This window comes from Parus major, chromosome 10, assembly GCF_001522545.3.
Source record: "Parus major isolate Abel chromosome 10, Parus_major1.1, whole genome shotgun sequence".
NCBI lineage: Eukaryota > Metazoa > Chordata > Aves > Passeriformes > Paridae > Parus > Parus major.
The window spans coordinates 2,795,983-2,813,587 of record NC_031779.1 but is presented as its reverse complement, the minus strand read 5'-3'; the positions used below and the strand labels follow the sequence as shown (position 1 = coordinate 2,813,587).

Below are 17,605 nucleotides of genomic sequence, written 5' to 3'. Positions count from 1 at the left end.
CGCATTTCAGATGGAGAGTATGGTACAACATATAAAAAATTACACATTAAATGAAAAAGAAACCTGTTCTGTTGAATTGTGTGAGATTGATGCTGCTAAATGTGTTTTTAAAGCAATGCTTTCTGACAGCTATTTTACATTAACAATACAACTTTAACAACTTACCTCAGAAATATACCAGTATTTGTATGGCAAAATCATTCATTTACACTTGAACTCTGCTCAGCATTTTTTATTTTTTAATTTAATAAAAATAATGAAAACATATTTTCTGATTTTTGGTCAACCAAGTTTTACTTGCTAAAAAAATGATATCAAGCAATTATCACTTTCAGCTGCACAATCTTAAAGCGAGTGGCCACTGAAAGCATTGGAAAATGTAGTATGTGGTTTTAATAAAAGCAAATCCTTTCACATAAGAAAAACTCTTATTTTGTCCTTTTGACTAAGATTTTTCTTTTTACACTTTTGGAGGTTAATAAATATAAAAAACACTATGCTAGAAACAAGTGAAAAAGAAGTTAGAAGACATAAATAGGATTCAGTATTTAATGTATTCTAAATTTTCACTTTTTGGTTGAATTCATCAGCTACATGATGGACATAACAATAGTTACAAATTTAATGCATGAAATCTAATATTTTAAAACACCTTCAATAACTAAGATCTGAAAGACAAAACTTAGTCCAAAGATATAATCAATAATTAACATTTTCCCATCAAGACAAATTTTAAAACATCTGTTACCTGGAAGGCAGGCAGGTCAAGAACAGCAAAACTATTGAAGAAACGTAAACTCTGAATGGCAACCTGGACCGTGTTGGCAGCATAGCTGTCTTTAGGGCTGGCAGTGTTTGGATCTGAGATGGTGCCATGGAAAAGGACACAGTAGAGCATGTGCAGGACTCCCACCAAATCTGTGGCCTGAAGAGCTGTTATGAGTCCTGTGGGGTCCTGACGTGCGCTGTCAAATATGTTCCAGGACCTGCCAAGGAAACAGTGAGCAGCGGAGAGTGAGCAGCGCTTGTCCAGGAGAAACATCCAAGGAGCTAAATGTTAGAGAAACAGTGAACTGGGGACCAGGGAAAACCTGATGCCTGAAGTGCCAGGAAACCACAGCATTTCCAGAAGATTTGCAATAATTAGGGCACCGTCTCACGCTCTCTTTCATGGCAGCACAGCTGTATCGTTCAGGATCTCACATCACATCCCGTGCCCCTGCTCTTGCCAGCAGTGAGGAGTCTGGGGCCACTGTGGGAGCACCCAATGCAAGCCCTCTCCTGGGCCAGCAGCCTGCTCTCACCTTTGCTGCTTGCAACAGCAACCTGCAGCACTGGGAGAACTCCCTGGAGCCTCTCCTGCCACAGCGATGGGCTGCAGGCACTGGAACAAGCTGCCTACCTAAGTAGTGAAACCAGTTACTGGGAACAGATGATCTTAATCAAACACTTCTGCAGAAATTCAAGAATGAAGTGCTGGAGCAGTAGTAAAACACACTGCTTCTTACTTCAGTCAGATGCTGTGATGGGAGAGCACAGCAGGGCAGCAAAGCACAGGTAAGTACAAACCAGCACAGCTCGTGCACACAGGAACTGGGTTTCTTTGCCATCTTTTGGGTATGCACATAAAATAATGGAGAAGGTTTTTGGTTATCTAGGATATCAGCACAGACAGACAACTCAGGACTGCCCTTTCTATTCTCACATCCAGACTTTCAAAAACACTTAACATAATCCTCCATGATTTTTTACTACTCATGTTTTTTCACACTATTAACCCAGAAGATGATGCAGGACAACTACTAAGGAAGACTCAGAATATCACTACCCTGCAGACTAAATAATGTGTGGAGGGTGGGCAAGCACAAAGTGAAGCCCCAAGTTTTATATTTTCTGAAATCTAATTCAAACCCATTATATAAATGACCTGAATTTCATTTTGGAAGCACATTTGGTCAATATTGGTATCAAAGGAAACACTAAAATAATAAAACACAGCAAAGAGTAGCAATGAACATATGCTACATCAAGGTCTGCTTTTTACCTCATCCACTATGTTTTTATTTTTCAGAAAAAAAAAAAAAGAAGAAAAAAAGAAGGAAGTGCCAATATCAAAAGAGACTACAAAGATTGAGAGTATATATTATTCCTCTTTTTATAATTAAAGGAAAATATGACAGATTATATGAGAAAACATTATATAAGGACAACTTAAATGAGGGTATTTTTCCCTTTTATAATTACTGAAAACAAAGGAAATGGAAGTGAAAACCAATTTTCTAAAATAATCTGTAAGTTTGAAGACCTCAGTTTAAGACAGCAAAGACCAGACACTCAGAGGGCTCAGAATACTCCTGTTGAGCAGAACCAGTAAGAAGCTTTCCCCTTGACTGGAACAGCTCTCAATAATCTCTCCTGTACCTGGACCAGGAGCAACCTGCACCCCTCTGTTACAAATACAGGTTCCAGTGACATCTCCAACACAGGTGCTGGGCATGCTGACTAATCCTGCTTTTTACAATTACAGACAGACTTCTTCAACAGAGGAATTAAACCATGAGCTCGGCAATGACCAAGTTTTGGCAACCATCAATCACCTTGTTCTATCATTTTCACTTCTCCCAGTGAAGCAAATAAAGCAGGCAAGAAAGCACCTTACCCAAACCAATGCCTGTCCATGAGAATTTCTGTCTGTTAACAGCACTCCATCACTTCCCTGGACCACAGGGAGTGAAAGAGGCTGAGCAGGATCATGAACCTGAATTCCCCAAGTTCCAGAGCAGCCCTGAGCTCAGGTGGATGTGACAGGACAGGACTTGGGCTGTACACAATTTGCTCTGCTTCCACCACTGTCCCCTCACATCTTTACCTTTACAAAGCAGTAGGTCAGGTGATGTAAGGAGTGATCTCATCTGAAATTAGCACTTATGAGTATAATTTCTGAGTTATTTCTGTTTACAGTCTTTGAATATTCAGTGCTACTGAAAAAGCTATTCAGTGCTGTACCCTCTGCTGCTACCTCCAGGATCAATGTCCCAGGCCTACTTCAGGGATACCTGTGCTGCACAAAGCACTCCAGACTCTGTAAATAGTCCACAAGTCTGAGAGAAAAATCAGATTTTAGTAAAACACAGTAAGAACAAAAGCAACATAGTTGTGTCTGTTTTCCTTAAGACCCTAAAATTTACTCCACAAAGAATAAAAAGTGGAAAAAATACTAGAGTTCTAAGTGTGTTTGGGTGGGGCTACGCTGCACAACAATTTATGGCAGGGCTTTTGCTTTCCCTATGCCTTGAATCCATGCCCCAAACCTTCATTTTGAAGCTCTGTGGTCTCTAAGTGAGTGTGAGTGAACAGAGTCAGCAGAGACACTTCCTGCCCCATCACCTGCCTGTGCCAGCTGTGCCTTTGGCAGATCCCTGCTACAAATTTCCAGGTCCTGCTGGCACATCAGCCTGGCTGGGAGGGAGGCACGGACCCGGATGGCTGCAGGAGGAGGGAGAGCTGGCAGCTCTGGGACCACCCTGTGCACAGCTCTGCTTTGTGTGTCTGGGCTCCCTGGTATTCCTCACTTCAAAATGCCTTCTGATGTCCAAGGATTTATTCTGCAGGATGTAGTAGCCAAAATGTGCTAACCATCACTTAGTTACACTCGACTAACTAGAACATTTATTGCCACAGGATCACATAAGAGCACAGCTCCTCCTGCCAACCAGTATTTCCTAATTTCACTCTTAGCTTTTTCAGCTGTACAAAACAGAAAAGTACACTCACAGTCAAATGATAACCCCAAATTAATTACTGCATATGATACCTCACAGAATTTTTTTTCTGACTCTGTGCAATCAGAAGATTGACCAATTTTACCAAAGGTTAAAGTTAGCGTGCTTTCAACTCTCACTCCATCATTATTTTTAAACAATTCCATATGAGAAATCTTACATTGCTGGATGAAATCCTTTTTTACCATTCTGTGCTGCTCTGGAGCAGAGAATGAATCAAAATATACATTAAAAAGTCAATGGTAAAGTAACTCTAAATGCAAGCATTAGCTTTTTCACAGAAAAAATGAAAAATTTTGAAGTTGTCCTACAGAACAAAACTGTTAAAGAGAAATTAAAAATATGTCTTTTAGATTTGATGGATTGAAGGAACTTCCAGAAAAGTTTTATTTTGGATGTTGCCTATACTAAAATTAGTGTGTATGTGAACAGATGACTGGCTCCTGTTGAGCTAAACTGTTGGTTACATCACTTTAAGCCCAAATGTTTACAATAAAAAGGTAAAAGAAGTTACTTGTACTTGCTGTGGGCTTTAAATTTAAAAAAATCCTACAAGAAATGATGGAAAATACAGCATGAAACTTTACTGCTCTGAGTGATTTTTGTCAAGTCTGCACAACACTGGGTTTCATACTTTTAGCAGATTTTTAATTCACCTCAAAACGTAAGCACAGTGAAAATTCAGTGCTGTTGGGACAGCCTGAAGCAAAAACCCCTAAAAACCTTCATAACGTAAGATGATAAAGTCACACCAGAAAATCAGACTTCACCTAACTGAAAAAGAGATCAGATTCCTATAGCTGCAGCTCCTCTTAATTCTCCTATTTAAAGAAACTTTGTGTCTGAGTCTGTAAAAGCTGCAAAAGTAGAATAGTCACTATGGACAAAACCCCTTCAATTAATCCCTGAAGGGAAGCAAGACCCACTGGATTTTTGATATTGGCTGATGTAGCTGGGAAAACAAACAAGCTTTCAAACTTCAGCAGTCACAATAATTATGTGTATACAGAAAAACAGACAAATATTTATATTATGGTCAAACAACCTGCAGGATCTTAAAAAAAAAGGTTTTGATGAAATGCACAGTATTTTCATTTTGGGCTCCCACTGTGATTTTCAGCTTGGCCATCAAGGGGTCTCAGGAATTGGTATGCGGTCTATGATTTACAAAAAGGGTTTAAGAACTAAAAAACTGTTGAAAGAAAGGAAGAAAAGGAAGGAGAGGGAGGGAGAGAAAGAAAAAGAAGAAAAAATAAAAAGAAAGAAAAAAAAGAAAGAAAAAGAAAGAAAAAGAAAGAAAAAGAAAGAAAAAGAAAGAAAAAGAAAGAAAAAGAAAGAAAGAGAAAGAAAGAGAAAGAAAGAGAAAGATACTGAACAGTGGTACTTTGTTGCTTAAAATATACCACTATTTATTAAAAACATGAACTCAATACAGCTTGATAAAAAACAGCATACTCTGCAGAACAAGTATAAAACTACAATTTCTCCAAGCTTCAATATGAGCAAACTGTTTATATCTGAAAATATATTGTTTTAAAAACTGGCTGAGCTAACAAGCAGACAAGCCCCTCTAAGGGTATACATTATAATGTTTGTATATTTGAAATATATACTCCTGATTAAAAATATGGAATGAAATGAAAACATGAGTTTCCAAGAGGCTTAGAGTATAATCTGTTAGGGTTTTTTATTATTGGGATTTAAAAACTTTCATCTTTACTTTTTGCTTCTAAATTATTTTATTTAGAAAGAGATGTCAAAATAAAGAGGCAAAATAATAATAAAAGAAGAACAAAGAAGCATTTAGCACCTGTCAGACCTTGCTACAATTCCCACTGTCAAGCAGGGATTGCAGTGCTGTACAGAAGTGATGAAGTGAAACCTTCCAGTAATTTAAGTTTAACAGCACTTGCTGGAGCTGCTGTCCCTTGGAAGCGCTGAGAAGCAAAACCAAGGTTGAGACAGACTTCCATCTGATTCACCATCCAGCAGCCAAAACAGACATTATCTTAATTACTGTAATAAAAGTGAGCCCAGCCCAGCCCATTTCCGTGTAGATCTGTGACACGACAGGCACTGTTTCCCTGCATCAGACCCTGCAGCTTTCTGCCACTGCAGCTTGTAACCCAGCTTCATTAGCTGCTGACACACATTTATATATCCCACCACTGGTTTGAGATAACATTAACAGCAACAATTTCATTACTGCACTGCTCTGACACTGTATTTTTCTGGAGGAACGAGAAAGCTTGAAGGCATTTCTTAAATTGAGAAAACAGCAATTTTTTTAAACAGCTGGTGTTCACAAGGACCTACATAATTTGAGGGACTATTATTTGCAATATTCCCCTTATGGCCAATGCAGTATCCTCCTTGTATCTGTGTTATTGCTCTCCATTGTACTGCTCCTGGGGAAAACCTTGTGCCTCAGTGACTGAGTCTTACACTGCAGTACTGCTCTTGGTTTCCCTCCTGTTCTTCTCATTAACTCTGTGTTAATGTGAATTTATTCACTCATATGGTGGGCAAAAGTGAAACAAGGCATTAGCTCTAGCCCTCCACAGAGCAACAATTAAACCTCCAGGACAGCAAGCTAAGGTCCAGAGAAATAGGGAAAAAGGGGATCTAGGCTTGATGAACACTGGGCAGTACAGGAGAAGACAGGAACATAAGAAAAACCTTTGCTATGCTGATAAAGGACCTGCCATGGAGATTCTCAGTGTTCCCTCCTGCTTTTAGGGAAGGCTGAGCTGAGGCAGCGTGGCTATGCCTTTATTAATGCTCATTGTTTTCTGTCCTGTGGGTACAAGCCAAGCACATTCCAGATGTGTAGTCAGGACCTGAGGGCCCAAAATAGGCCTTCAAGCTCTCATATGTACAGTGACACACTCTGGAAAACAGGACTGCCATCTTCAACACTGCTACTGGACACCTCCAATTCCACACAGATTTCAAGAGATCTATATGACCACACAACCCACTGTTATTCCATATAAAATGTATTTAATATTTTGCTTTATTTCAGGTTAATAAAAACGCCTCTGTTTTCAATTCTGGCTACTGTTACTTCTAGTGGTGAGCAAAAACCAGTTAAACATTGCCAGGGCCACAATTTTCAAGCTTAAGTATCAAATGTCAGGTTCATCTGCTCAGCAGAGAGAGCTCAATATTCAGACATGCTGCATTTTCTGATTTCTCCCTACAAACAATAAGGGACAATGCCCTGTTTTCAGCTCTCATACACCCTTCTTTTTAACTCATCAGGGAGGAAGGAGCTTTCACTTTCATTGTTAGCTATAGATGCAGTTCAGCATCAGAAAAATGGGACTTCCAGTTGGAAGTCTCAAGTCATCCTCAATGGTTCTCACTGTGTAATAGGACAAAAAGTATCAAAACAAGCTTGAAACAGGCTAAGAAGTTAAGATTTTCAACAATTGATCTTTTTATGTATTTCACAGTGTTTTTATGTGTTTCATAGTGTGCTATTCCATCCATAGCAAAATTTCAATTAAAAGAATCAATCAAGCCTTTATTAGCCAGTACCAAAAATGATAATTTGAAAAGTAAGATCAATACCAAAGTTAAATCTTTTTTAAAGACCTTGATCATTAATGGAATGAAAATCCCCTCTTATATAGGGAATGTTTATAACATATGTTCAGAATAGATTTCCTTATTTCAATAATATTTTATGATTTTAAAATTGAAAATCCTCCAATTTATGTTTTTACATTAGTAAGACTTTTCTTTACTGTATCTAACTCCATGATTTTGAACTTTTTTTTCTACAAGTCTACCACAGTAATAAAAGAAGTCTCTTCATTCATATCTTAAAATTTTACCATCTACATTATATCAACCATAAACCCAATTTAAAACATAATGTTGATTTATATATATATATAAAGTAATTTGGGGCTATTCTGTAATAATGATTATTGTTGTGACACCTTGCCTGACATAGAGGTACGTGCAGAGAGGGACTTGACTGAGATCTCTTCACTGCCTACAGAATTATCTCCATGAAGTAACTGTCCAAATACACACTGGGTATAGATTCAGAGCTTGGTTTAGAAATATTCTGCTGAATTTGGAGTTTTATGACATGTGCTTTTGAGGAAGGCAGGCAAGTCTAGACTGACAGCCCTTCCTACCTCAGAACTCCAGAGAAGGTCCAATATACTTTGTACCCACAGGACAGGATCTTTTATTTGTTTAAAACCTGAATTTTAAACAAGAACTTCTGGCCCTCTGGAGATATGCAGCTCACAGTTGCAGTACAGTTCCTGACAACCTGGTGGGATCTGCAGCACAGGAGAAGGAGCCCACAGCTCATACAGGATCTACCTATTGTGCTGGGCTAGTTTGAGCCCTGAGGTGGTCCTGGTATCTCACCCAATATTTACTGTCCTGTGTCAGCTTCCCACTATGTCACTCAATGCTGTGTGCTGAGAGCTGAGAGCTTTCACTCTAGGAAGGTACTCTCATCAATTTAGCATGGAATGACAACTTTCCAAATGACAGACAACAGCCTGAAAAAGTTCTACTAAAAAAAACAGAATAATTTTATATCCTCATCCCCAGATTACCACCAAGGAGCATAAAGAAGTTTGTAACCTGGAACCATCTTATATAGGAGGATATATGAAAAGAACATTTCAAAACTGCTCTTACAACAATGGCAAAAGCCTGTCATTAATTTGGCAAAACTTCTTTTCATGCTACAGTGTCAGAGAACTCTAAACACTTCCTAGGCTTCTCAAATCTCAGTCACAACCTCAGACTCTGGCTGATCAGAGTGGTTGGTGACTGGGATGGACAGAGGGGTGTAACAGGCAGGCTGGTTTAGTGCTCAAGCCTGTATCAACTGAGCTGGAGGATGAGAAAAGCTGACTGGAAAGGCTGCATTGCTTCCATCACCATTCACCAGGAATGAAAGAGGCATCTGTATTTCTCACAGAGAAGCTGCCTTTTGTGCTGCAGATCAGGTATCACACATCATGTATTACTGCAGTGTGACATATTTAAGAATTCAATAAATTTGACCTCTGTTTCTGCCACCTTAATCTGTGTTTGGCAGTACCTTTTTCCATTTACATCACCTCCAACATTGAAGACTTCTGTAACATGACAGAATTACACTCTGCATTCACTGCTTAAATGACAATGGGCTCAGGTGATGAAAGATGTAATTTAAACTGCCCTTCTAATCACTGACATCAAAGCTTTTGATCTGAAAGTGAAAGACAACAGTTTTGAAATCTCCAAGTTCGTTCCTCTCATTTGTCTTCATGCTCAAATGAACAATCTAACCTGGAAATCATGAACAACCAGCACCTTTGGATAAAATCCAGAGCGTTGCTGTTTATGGAGGTGGTAGGATCAGATACTTCTTAGTGTAACTGTGAAGAAAAAACACTCAACCCCCCCAAATTATTCTGGTGCTACAAAGAACAGATGTTCTTGATGGATGTACTTGTGCAGTGCTGTACTATTTTGGGGTGCAAAGACCTCTAATATTTGGGTGAAGTGTGTGCCTGCTACAGAAATTGCAAGTATTGTATTACTCACTCTTAGCTAAAACTATTATTCCACTAACAGAAGGTTGATTTTTTTATTATTTTATTTAGTGAGTATTTGACTTTTGGCAGTGCTCTGCTGGAATTTAAAATGCCAAGTTGGCAGCTTTCAGAAAGGGAAATTTCAGTAAGTTGGGATGGTCTCTTTGGGCTCATATTTCTTGCAGTTCTTTTTCCATGTGTCTGTGTCCCTGGCTACCAGCAACAGCTTTTACCTACAGCTTTGTTTCTTATCCTATGTTTTATTAGCTCTAGTTTTTCAACCCTAGCATAATTTTACCCTTCAGGAATGCATTGTAAAGTTCTGCCAGCCTTGATTTTTCCTGAAATGTTTAATAGCAACAATGTGGTAGGTTCTAGTAAGTGCAGCCCAAAGCTCTGAAATTTTGCCTCTCACATGAGTGTCAAGCTGTCCTACACTGCAGGCCACAGAAGTCCAGATTTGCTGGCAGGCACATACCTCAAACACACTTCCCACAGTCTTGGTTAGGTAACAACAAGTATTTTGCATTAGAAAATTCCCTGACAAATCCAGTAATAGCTTTCCTTATGGAAAACAGAATTCCCTTACAGACAGTGTTATTTTAAAGAACAAGAGCTGAATTAGGCAGCTCTAGAGAAAAAACACAGAGACAAATCAATTAAGAGTTTATTTTAGCTGATCATAATTCATACCTCTCAAAGCCCTGGAGTCTGGACACTTGAAATTATCAGTGATAAAAGCCTATGTGGAATGATGAGTAAAGGAGGGGAAGTTTGCAATTCTGAGAAATGACTTACAAAACCCAAACTCAGTGCAGGTAACTCATTACAGTTTGCTGGTGAGGGGATGAGCAGAGGGAATCTCCAGCACTGTTTCTGTCCCTGTGTGTCCACAGTGGGCCAGTTCTGCCTGGCAGCCTCAGCAGCCTGACCAACAGGTTTTGAGATGACAGAGCCAGTGCACCCACCTTCCACTGACAGCAAAACACAGCTGGCAAATCCCATGCAACACTGCTGTGGCATTCTGTAGGAAACTTGCTGTTTTGGGGTTCTCATCAACAGGGCCTTGAACAGACAGGAAACAGCAACACAGCTTGTCCACCAATCCTATGTTCACCACGTAACTACAAACAGAGGAAAAAGTGGATTATAAAAAAGTAGTTCCACAACAGTTTTGGTAACTTTGCAAAAGAAGTAATTTCTGCTTCTCAAACCACTCAAAAAGCAGGTTGTGATTATTTAAATACTTTTTCTGAAAGGGTTCAATAAAACAATTCCAACTATAATAACTTCAGATCTGGCTGTCCATGACTATCAGTAGTTTTTGTTATGAGATCTGTCAGTTATAGGATAATTTGTATTATACTGTACAAGAAAGATGAGTGTAAATGTTTATTTTAGCATACTGCTAGAAGGACAAAGGAATTTTGCCATAGTTAGATGATTTATAATAATCTTGATAGCTCTGCAACAGCTCAATTTCTTTTTAGCATAAAGAGGTAAACTCTGTAGAACACACTAATTCAAGAAGACAATGATGTTACCCAGATAATATTTTATAGCAATATATACATCATAGCAACCACTGCCCAGTTGCTGAGCTTTGTTCCCCTCTTATAAATACATCTCAGGGACCAATAGAGCATTAACAACCTTCTACCATGAGTACAGATGGATCAGGATCAAAAAACCTCTTCATGACTCAAATTCAATATATAGAAAAACCATGTGGTGACTTTTTTTTTTAAACTGAAAACTCCTTTCTTTTTTATTAGGGTTGACCAGATCATCATTGCTGATCCTCACATCACAACTGCTGAACTTCCTTCTTTGAATTTCTAATAGCTTGGAAACATATGTCAAAAAAATCTGCTCTTCACTCTTGTACCAAGATCTCTCTGTCCACAGCAGGTTCTCTCATACTTTGATCATAATCAACTCCACTTAAACAGTGCACAGATATATTTTTTCCATCTCACTTTGCTGATATCACCTCACTTCACCTACTTCCCCTTTCTACCACAAACATCCAGCTTCTCAGACTTCAGCCCATCTCAACCACCATACTCTGCTGACTTAGGTGAGATCAACTCTCTTTGTGGACACCAAGGTCCCACTGTAATCACCTCCCTTTCTTTCCCCTCTGATTTTCTTTGTGTTTTCCTCCACTCTTACAAAGTGGGAGAAACCTCTTGTCAAAATCAGAAGAACTGCTCTTTTGTAGTGTGCCTCCACCTCACTTAAAAGACATGGGGAAGCAATTGCCTTCAGTCACCACCAAATGATCCACTGCTCCTACCCTGTCTATACCAACCCTTCTGCTCCTGAGATCACTGTTCCACCAGCTGCTCCTCAAGTCCACTTGGCAGAGATGGCTCTTGGAACAGAGGCTCCTTGAGAAGGGAACACTATTGGATTTAAGTTTATACCATGACTAGACCACCCTAACTTGACTCCATAGGGAAAATTATTAAATAATATTGATTCTAGTAAATAAAGACTACTGATTAGATAATGCTTCTCTCAAAAGCACAACTATTTATTAAAAATAACTATTCCCTCACAACATGTCCTACAGTCTGATTTTGAAAGAAAAGGGGGTTTTGACATTAGGGAAGAAAACCTCATCCTTTTCAGACACTGTTGTTGCTCAAAGACAGTTTTCTCTTCTGGATTAGAAGTGAGAGCCTCTGCCAATGTCCACCCTTACTGACATAAAGCTTTTGGAAGAAGCAAAGGACTTAAGAATAAAAATACACTGGATATAAAGCAAGAAGTTGAACTGCAGCATGGAAGATTTTTAAACCTTCTGAAGTACAGCAGTTAAAAACACTTAAATATGCACAAAGGTTATTAATTGCACACTCACTGTGCAGGTAAATTTGTTTGTTCTATTTAGCAACATGAAAGGTTACTAGCATTAAATTTCTTGCAGAATTTGATCTAAGCAATCCACCTGATCACACAGGTGATAAACAAGTTCTCCTGCATTAGTGGAGTAATTCCAGGAACATAGCTGGGTGTTAGATACATCACAGTCACAGAGAAATGCTGAGTGCTGGAAACAGCTCCGAGAAATAGGAGAGGAGAGCAAGAACTACATAAAATAGAGCTAATACTGATAGATGGTAGCTCACAAAAAGACACAACTTTCCTCATCAACATTCTTTTCCCTAGCATCATCTTTACAGCATGACACCTGCAAACTGCGTCCACTGTCCCCCTCTTTTCCACCCATGCCTGGGCACAAAGAAGCTGCTCTTCTGGCAGAGAGGAAATGGATGAGAGCTTTCAGTCTGCTGGGATTATTCTTCACTGGCATCTGGAGACGACAGGAAGATGCATGGAGCACTCCTTTCCTTGAGGAATTGAGCACACAGACAAGTGGAATGTGAAAGCTCTCTAATCTATTGCCTCCATCTCTTTTTACCCACAGGAGCAGCTGAAATAACCTGGCTACTCTTTAGATACCCAGACAGCACATAGATAATTAGTGTTTATGCATCAGATCTAATAGTCCCAAATAGAAAAAAAAATATTTCAGTGTTCCTCTTTCTTCCCCCATCTTCCTAAAACTCTCACTTAATCAACTCCCCATGACATATGATACAATGACCTGGAGGTGAAAGATTCTCATTAATGACAGAATTTGTCTGGTTTTGACTGGTTTAAAATGCCCTCTCTCTTTTTTTTTCCTAATTGCACCATTACCTTGTCATCATGCCTTTCATTCCCCATTTATAACCAGATCCCCTAAAGTGCCTCAGGTGAGGGACCTGCTGGGATTCTCATGTCTCTCCTTATCTTGAGGGTCTGACTGTGCTGGGCCCAGTCAGTGTCAGATGTCTGTTCAGCACAGACCTCCCACCCTCCCATTCATAAATGGGCAGAATACAACATCCTGAAATTTCACACTCTATCAAAACCTGTTTGGGGAGAAGGAGAGTTACATGAGAACATGAAAGTTTTAGAGGTCACTGGTATCTATGACAACTACTTGTTTTGCTTTCCTCCTCCAGATGTCCTCTTTGTCTCCATCAGCATCATACCTGAAACGTCTGAAGGCACACTGTGACATGTTTTCAGCAGCATATAAAGAAGAATTTAATTTCTTCAGAGGGCTGAAGGCACACTGGTAACTATTTATATGATAATTTATTGATAACTATTTATATAGTTTACCAGTGAAATGATATACTTTTAGCAAGTCTAATATACTGCTGGATATATATAAGTTTCATATATTTAATCATATTTATATCTTATAAATATATATATAATATATATTTTAATTATATTCTAGATTTCAATAATATTTATATATTTAAAATATGTATTAGTTATGTATGTATTAATATATGGATGCTGAATGCAAGAAAGCAGGCAGGGAGCACAGTGTCTGTGTGAAACTAAGTCACACAAGGTTCTCACTCTGGCCTGAGAAATCATATGGAGGAATCCAAACAGTCTTTGGAGAAGAAAAACAACCTTTGCAGGTGTTGTTTGGATCCTTGTTGTTCCTAATTGTCCAATGATGGTGATGTGTTGGTTTAATGACCAATGAGAGGTTTACCTCTCAGACCTTCTGGGACCTGTGTATAAAAGATCAGGAATAATAAAACTTGCTCTCTTTTGCAACCAGCTATAGAGTCTGTGTTGTGCTTTGCCATTCCTAATATAGTGTGACATTAATATATTTAGGTTCAGCTATTAAAATACAGCCACATGGTAAGATCAGATTCTAGGAATGACTGGGTGTTTTTTATAATAGGAGATGTGTATTTCATGACAAGCTTATATGAATGCATGTATGACATAACAGACCACAGGCAATGGGCACACATGGTTGGCACAGAAAACAGAGAGAAAAATACACAGAAGCTGGCTCCTAGGTAATCAGGAGAAAAAATTAATGGAAAGGACATAAAAAACAAGTCCAAAATTAAAAGAAGCTTGGGTTTCTGTACTTCTTTGTCTGCAATTTTTTGAAGAACATTTTTGATTGAGGATATACTATTTCAATAGTCTTAACTACCCACACAAACTACTCCTACTGCATTAAGGTTAAAGCAGTTTGTTCCTCTCTTAAATCAACGAAATTTGCTTTCTCTCTCATAAAGAATACTTAGAAAAATTCCATTATCTTTTTTTAAACCTGATTAGGTCTTGGACTCTGCTGCTGAAGGCCTCCACTTGTGACGATTTACTCTTCACTTCTTGTAATATCTTCAGTGCAGTAGAGTGGTTGTTTCCATCTGGGAAGCTGGAGATTAGACATCTGAAAATCACAGCAGTTACCCTCAGAAGTCCTGTTGTTAAATCTTCAAATACCTGCTTATTTACACTTCTGCCTGCAGTAGCATTATGGTCATCTGGAACACTAACCTAAGAAAAAAACAAAACCAGCCAGAATTCAGTAAAACTAAGCAAAGTTTGTGTAGAAACATTTACAAATTTGCATAGGCCTACACCAAAAGTAGTAATAAAGTAACATTCTAGCAGTGCTGATGGACATTAAAACATTCCAGGTACAAGATAAAGTAAAGCACATAATCCAAGCTGGACCAGAATAAATCAAGTCAAGAGAATGCAGCACCTGAGAAGCGAGGAAGCCTGATAGCAGCAGAGTATGTCATTATATGATTGTGTTCCTATGCATTAAACATCACCAGTGACCACTGCACACGTCCATCAGAGGTCACCCATTTGTCCATCATGTCAGAAGCACAACACCTGAAGTTCTCTCTGAGCAGACCTCAGAGCAATCTCATTTTCTAAATCATTTAACAACAGCCCACTCCTAAAAAGGTGAAGTCGAGCTGCACAACACATAAATCTGAAGACAAATCTATATGCAGGACCTGGAAGGAAATCCTCATGGAGAGTATAATTTTTTAAAAATTCATTTAATTTTTCCATTTCTGCAGTCCAAGGTAATTTATCCAGCTGCAATCCTGCCCTATTACAATCAAACAGTAAGTGGAGTGTGTGTGAAGTCCTGCAGTGTTCAAGGCAGACACTGACAGCAGTCAGGGCTCCTGGAACATCCTGGATGATGCTGATGGGCCAAACCCCACATCCCTCTGTGGAGCCTCTGCTCTGCCATGGCCTGAGGGTTGACACAAGCATTAGGGATCAATACTGCCTGAAATATCATTTTCCTTCCAGGTTAAAATCATTTACACTCAGTATATACAAGGGAAGCCAGAGAAGAGCATTCCTCCTTGTGTATAGGTATCAGGAGGGATTTGGTAACACTTGGTGACAAACAACAACATGCACATTTCTTTATTATTCATTAGCTCTGAGCCTTGTGCTGTACTTAAAACTCATTGTAATGGTCTGTTTCTGGTGCTGAGCCAAAAGAGCAAGTGAGAAGTCTTTAGCTGCTTATTCAACTTCAATAGGAAAAACAATATTATGTTGCTCTGGTAACTTTTGTTGACTAAAATTTTAATTCATGTCTAATGATACCAACTGCTCACTGAAACAGATGGACTGAGGTTTGCAATGTGTAAATTAACTTAAATGTGGCAACTTTGTGCTTGGAAGATTAAGTTTAAAAAATTGCTAATAAATGCTACTTACTGCTTTTTTTTACCTTAGATAAAAAATTGTATGTGCTATTTCTTAAAAGATTTAATAATATCTTGCAGCAGAGCCTTTGGTTTGCTGTAATTAACAATACTATGAGTGGATTAGGCCCAGTTCAATGTACATAGGAGAAATATATATTTTAAATATATAGTCCTTACCTATGAAAGTTCATGCTTTAAAATGAAACTGATCTTCCTAATTTGTAAAATAAATAGATCTGGTACTTTACTGGAGTCATTTATTGCAGAGCTTATTTTTCATGTTCAATTTTTTGGGAAAACGTGTGTGCGTTAATTAATATAAAGTGAGAAGAAATGTGATTTCTTGTAGGATATGGGCTTGTAATTGTTAAAGTTTTTAAAGCTGTACCAGAAAGCCCTGTAGGAGGGCACAGCTGCAGGCTCTGGATGGCTGGGGGTTATGGGGCACTTTTGAGTGACACGTGGGCAGCCGCTGGTGCCCTTCTGATAAGTTTTGGTTATGCCTGATGGAAGCTGAAGGTATAAAAGAGAAGTGTGTTCTACAATAAAGTCATTTCCTCTGCATGCACAAGTCCATGTCTTTGTTCCCCATTGCTACAGTTTTTTACTCAGTGTTATGTCAATCAAGAGCTAGAAGAAAATACTGCTTGGCAGAAAATGGGTAAATTTGAACTTAATTCCTTTTATACTAATTCAAATGAGTGACAACAGATCAGATTTTTTACTGAAGAAGTAATTAATGGGATAGTGTGAAAGTGTGTTGAGATTTATGTTCAAAATTAATTGGTGTGCTTGCAGAAGCAAAATTAATTGGGGTGCTTGCTTGTTGATTATTATATCAAGCAAGGGGGTAGGAAATCTTAAGATTTAATAGTGTCATTATGAAAGCTTTCAAGCTCTAGCATCTTTGTGTTGATTACACAAGGTGTTTCAGAGAAAACTGTGCTGAACATGGGTTTTGGATGGGTAAATCTAACAACATTCCACATTCCTGAGGTTAAACAGGTTTAACAGTTCATATGACACAAATACACAGGTGTGATTACACAAACTGATTTGTTGAGTAATTGGTATAAAACATTCTTAAATCACAAGGGAGAATCAGGAAATACGTAATTACTGTCCAAATATCTGACACATCCAACATCTCAATGCTATTTTAGCTTTTCTGATGGCTGACTTTGCCAGGCCTAATCAAGACTTCTACTTTCTTTAAGTGGTTCCTGAACTGGAACACTCTGCTGACCCGACTCTCAGCTTTGGTACAGTCTCCATACATGTGATATTTCTATATTGCTATTCCTTAGAGAATTTCCCCTGTGCAGGGGTTCCCATGCTTGTGCAGAGCTGCCATAAGCTCTTCAGCTCTGCCCAGCATCTTGGGCTTAATCCTGTAAGATGCTGCACAATATGGCCCCAATCCAGTAAAGCACTTAGGCACACATTTAATATAGCTGAAAATGCTCCTCTGTTCTGACTCATGCCACCAAAATACCTCTGCAGATCAGAGCAAGTTCTCCTCCTGTGCTAACAAAAAACACCAAACAATTACCAGTTAGCAATGCAGAGGTCCAGCACTGACAACTCATTCATATTTTTATTTCATAAAAGGCACAGTCCTCCACAGCTATGAAGTATTTTAAATGTTGAGTTGGTAAACCTAAACAGAAAGACTTCAGACCTT

The 17,605-nt window shown here is 38.7% G+C and overlaps 1 protein-coding gene across 2 annotated transcripts in view; it reads right to left on the bottom strand.

The window, feature by feature from the left end:
• SCAPER (S-phase cyclin A associated protein in the ER) overlaps positions 1-17,605 on the bottom strand; it is a 132,510-nt gene that overhangs the window by 21,712 nt on the left and 93,193 nt on the right. For both annotated transcript variants that reach the window (XM_015639247.2, XM_015639245.3), the window contains exons 26-28: positions 14,499-14,728; positions 10,312-10,467; positions 749-986 (exon numbers count right to left, since the gene is read on the bottom strand). In XM_015639247.2, coding sequence (XP_015494733.2) covers positions 749-986; positions 10,312-10,467; positions 14,499-14,728 — 624 coding nt within the window. The remainder of the gene's footprint in view (positions 1-748; positions 987-10,311; positions 10,468-14,498; positions 14,729-17,605) is intronic.